Source organism: Gossypium hirsutum, chromosome A08 (assembly GCF_007990345.1).
Source record: "Gossypium hirsutum isolate 1008001.06 chromosome A08, Gossypium_hirsutum_v2.1, whole genome shotgun sequence".
NCBI lineage: Eukaryota > Viridiplantae > Streptophyta > Magnoliopsida > Malvales > Malvaceae > Gossypium > Gossypium hirsutum.
In genome coordinates, this window is record NC_053431.1 from 105,469,145 (window position 1) to 105,474,088 (window position 4,944).

Consider the following 4,944-nt stretch of genomic DNA (forward strand, 5'->3'; position numbering starts at 1 on the left):
CTTCTCCTTTGTAATATTTCTAGAAGAAATATTAATTTGGTAGTGTCCGAGGACGTAAGCTAAATTGGCCGAACCTCGTTAAATCTCTGGTATTTTATTTCTTATTTGTTTGCTTATATTTAATAGCTTTATGTTGGTTATATTTATTTAGTTATTATTGCTATAAATATCTAAGTGAGTTCTGTCTAGTTGTTGGGTTTTAAGCGGGACCATTTGTGACCCCTCCAATTTAACTGGGAATTTTCTTAGTATAATTGTTGGCATAATAATTATCTAAATATTTCTGATAATATTGTTATTAATATTATTGTCGCTTCCGCAACAAGATGGCCTCTTCTTTTTGTTAAAAAAGTATTTTCCATTCTAAGTTACGCTAACAGTAATTATGTGATAGTTTTCTTTTTACAAAGTTTGATGTGAATTTATAATATCTATGAGATGACAGAAATTAGTTCCTATTAGTATTTCAAAATCATAATCTGACATAAACATCATATAGTTTCTTAATTTAAATTTTAACATTTATTTCTGCACAAAATAACATTATAAAATTTTGAAAGCACCAATAATAAAAAATTATGTTGAAATTTGGAAAGGACTAGAATTGATATATCCCATCTCTTTTGATGAGCGGTGAGATTAAAAGTAGTTGTGATAAGGAAATTAAAATCAATGGCAAGCATGATGATAACGATGAGATGAGAATTAAAAATAATCATTTGAGAATTGGTATTGATATTCACCACAGGTTTTCATATCATTTTTAGTTTCGAAGTTTCACGAATTTAGATAAAATACACAGGTATCGATACTGATTTGGCATTTTATTGTTTTGCAAAACTTATAAAAAATCACTAGTATGGAAACTTGGTGCCGATACTTCTTTTACAATGATCAATATCTAAATTTAGTATCGATACCGTTTTCAACAAAATTTAGAAAAGTTAGTAAATACCGATATTTTTATTTAGGATATTGATACTTTTCGCTAGAATGTCAAAAATATCTCCTTTAGGTTCATTTTACAAATACTGAAAAAGAGAGATAGTTATAATAAATTAAATGAAATTATTATAAAATTATTTTAATCAGTATGTAGGTAAAATAGGTTGATTAAAAGAAAAAAAAATGGCGAGAATGGAAATTTTATTTTATATGTTAACTATTAATATATGTAAATAACTATTAAAATAAATAATAATATTATTTAATTAATAAAATTATAATGACATACTTTTAATAATTTCATAAAAATCAAATAATTTAGAAATTTTATTAAATATACTATTTTTAATTTAATGAGTTAAAAAAAACAATAATAATTTTAGAACCTTTTTCAGTCATCTAAAACGCTGTCTTGAAGACATTGTTGGATGAGAAAATAAAGTAATGGTTGAAAAGGACTTACCGACCTTGAAAACAACAATTATTCTTTTTAAAATGTTTGTGTGTGATAATTTTAAAACCACAGAATAAAATATTAAAATAAACCAATCCCTGGAAATGCTTTGAATTGAAAATTAATTGTTTCACACAACACAAAACCCCAAGCATCAAGTAGGGGTCGTTTGCTCCAAGTGTAAAAGATATTCATATATTTCCTTTTACGTACGGAGGCCTGTACCTGCACCTTCTGCATCGACCTTTTGGCTGCTTCCATGGGACATTATATACCTATTTACGTATTGTACGATATACAAAAACTTTGATTACGTCTATACCGACCTTTCTGTTTGTTGGGTTGTTCATCATGTCTCCCTTTTACTTTTGATTGTATTCCAATTTTCAAGTTATTTTGAATTTAAATTTTATTATATATATAGGAGTAAAGTCAAAAAAGAATCATCTTAAGAGGGGTCTAGCTCTTCCTAGACCCACCTCGCATCTCTAGATCCTATTCAAATTAAATTATATATTTTTATAATAGTAAAAATATAATTTTATTATTTTAATAGTTTATATCTTTATAATTTTTAAAAAATTAAATTAAAATTTTATTATTTTTGAAAAAATTAAAATATAATTTTATTATTATTAATTTAAAATTTTATAAATTATAAATAGTCTAAATAAATAAAAAATTATATTAAGAGGGATCTAATTCCTTCTAGATCCACCCCGTATGTGTAAACTCTGTTCAAATTCATTATTATATAAATCAATCATATATTATATGTGGTTTGTATTGTACTTGTAATTGCAATTATATTTGTGAACTCCTTCAAAATTTTCATTATTATATTAAACTACATCATCTAGCAAAGAAGTATTGAAAAGTAAAAGTTAAACCAGTATGATTAAAATGATATTGTGCCCCTTAGAAATATATTTTAAAAAATTTAAAATATATTTCGAATTAACTTTATGTATAATTTAATAATTTTATTGTCAATTTTCTCATTTTATTAACACAATTTAGATCAAGTTTTGAGTAAATAAAAAAATTTTTGATAGATCTAAAAAAACTTTCAAGTGTTAATATATATTAAAGACAATAATTCATATTGTTAATATAAACTTTGCCCTTTGAGTTTGATCATTTGTACTTAGTTGTTACTTACCTTTTTTTTCTAGACCTAATTGACATTTAAATTTGAAATCTGTCATACATTTTGATACATGTGTTGTAATATCGTTATATTGTGACATGATACTAACAACTAATTATTCAATGACACATGATAACTTTATAAAATGACACATGACAAGCATTAATAAAAAAAGTAAAAAAAACTTTTAAAATATATAAATATATAAAAATATTTCACGCAAGAATGATTTGGTAATTTTATATAATTTACCAAAATTCTACTTAAAACAAAAAATCCCTACAAAAATCATTACCACAATCACTAAAAATAAAAAATTATCGTCGTCATCAACTTCTATTTCTTTTTTTAACCACCAGCACCAACCAAGGCTCAGCCTTTTTCAATGGTGGTGGCGCTTCCATACCATTTTCCTTCCACCGGTTCCAGCTGCGATACGAGTCTGGACCCTCTCAAACTCCGAGAACCGACAGGGAATGGTGATACCTCCTTGGTGGCTAAACCCATACTCCTCTTCGGCTTCCCTTAATAGCTCGCCGAACAAAGGGTGGTTAAAATAAATAACCGGCACCAAAACTCTATGGTAGTCGCCGTCTTTTTGGCCGATATAGACGGCCAAGTGTCCTTTCGGAACTTCCGTAAGCTTCTCGTTGATTGGGTCTTGACCAATAGGAACGTAACCCGACCCGGGCTTTGATGAGCATATAGATTTAGCCCCTTTTGTCAAGCGTTGACCCCAACTAATGAGCTTCGAGAAAGACTTGGACTTACAAAACGATTCTGATTCTGATCGTGTCAGGCGACAGTACCCACGTGGGTTCCGAGCTTTGCGAATGAACCACCTCGAGATCCGGACCAACCGTTTTCCGATCTTGAAGCCTCTTATCTTTCTCATCAGTTGTGTCTGGTAGTAATCGGGACAACGTCAATGAAGAGGCTTTTGGCTCTGTTTTTTTTTTTTTGAAGTGTAGAGGAAAAAGGACGGAAAAGGGGTTTTGTTGTATTAGGAAAAGGGCCAAGGATCAGCTATGGACATAGCAAGGCGAAAGAGTGTAAGGCAGACTTCAGAGAGAGATGTTGGTATATTTGACATCGTTACGCCTCTCAACAACCGAGTATTTCATTCGGAACCGGACACAAAATTCCTAGCCTTGTATTGTTTTGTCTTTTGTTTCTCTGTAGAACTAAACTCAAGACCGGAGAAAATAGGGGCAGAGTAAGGGGAGATGATGAAAGACCTGACTATAAATAAATAGACAACGCAAAGAAAACTCAAAGAGGTTGAAAAAATGAAAGTGGGAGAAATTGAAAGGATGAACAAGAGTGAGAAAGAGAGGTTTAATCATAAAATAATAATCCATGAAAAATCTTTATCTTTTAAAATGAATATCTATGTTTTTAATTATATATTTATTCATATAGTTGGTTATATAAAATTATTCTTTTGAAAATACTTCCCGACCTTGAAAACAACAATTATTCTTTTTAAAATTAGAATAAAATATTGATTTTAAAACAATGAAGAGGATAAGCCGTGGGAATGCTTTGAAATGAAGTGATGAGGAAAATTGATGTTTACTTTTCCTCCTAACCCATTTCACACAACACATTTGTTTAATGCTATAATTGTGAGTGTCGCCATTTGAATTATAAAACTAAATTGCAACTTCCACATAAAACCCTACCCAAGCCTCTCTTTCACCAGTTACTGCCCGGAGTTTTTTAATGCATGAAGTGGCGGTTGTTTGCTCTCGTCTCGTCTGAAAAACAGAAAAGTTATTCTTATATTTCCTTTTACGTACGGAAGCCTGTACCTGCACCTTCTGCATCTACCCCTTGGCTGCTTCCAAGGGACATTATACGTATTGTACGATATACACAAACTTTGATTACGTCAAAAACCTTGACTTTCATATATCAACCTTTTTATTTGTTGGGTCGCTGGTCATGTCTCGCTAATAGTTTTAAGATTTCAAGCGTTTGTATTTGAGTTTTAAGTTGTTTTAAATTTAAATTTTATCATCTATATAGTGTACCTATTCATGAGTTGAATCATTTGATTCAGATAGAAAGTTCATCTAAAATTTGAGAGTATTTAAACAAAAATATAGGCACGAAAAATTGGCTTATACAAAAAATAAAGCTCGTTTAAAAAATGGGCCGGTCTTTGAGTAATGCATTTTTGGCCTAGGCTTGGCCCAACTCGAAATCATTAAAGGACAAAAAATTTTGCTTTTTGTTTTTTAATGTTATTTTCTCCTTATTTTGCTACCATTTTACTATTATGTTGTTATTGTTTGTATGTTGTATAAAACCTGTTTTATAGTTAATTTTGTTATTATTTTAGAGGCATTCATTAATTTTGTTATTATTTTAGAGGCATTTACTTGTTAAG

General features: G+C 29.5%; 1 protein-coding gene across 1 annotated transcript; it reads right to left on the reverse strand.

Moving 5' to 3' along the window:
• Nucleotides 1–2,626: 2,626 nt before the first annotated feature.
• LOC107935867 (auxin-responsive protein SAUR36) lies at nucleotides 2,627–3,926 on the reverse strand. Its single transcript, XM_016868495.2, has one exon. The coding sequence runs from the start codon at nucleotides 3,442–3,444 to the stop codon at nucleotides 2,932–2,934; it is 513 nt and encodes a 170-aa protein (XP_016723984.2). The 5' UTR covers nucleotides 3,445–3,926; the 3' UTR covers nucleotides 2,627–2,931.
• Between the last annotated feature and the right edge of the window lie 1,018 nt (nucleotides 3,927–4,944).

What these genes read in the sequence shown, in the direction of transcription:
- LOC107935867 (XM_016868495.2), bottom strand. Translation starts at nt 3,444, where the DNA reads ATGAGAAAGATAAGAGGCTTCAAGATCGGAAAACGGTTGGTCCGGATC.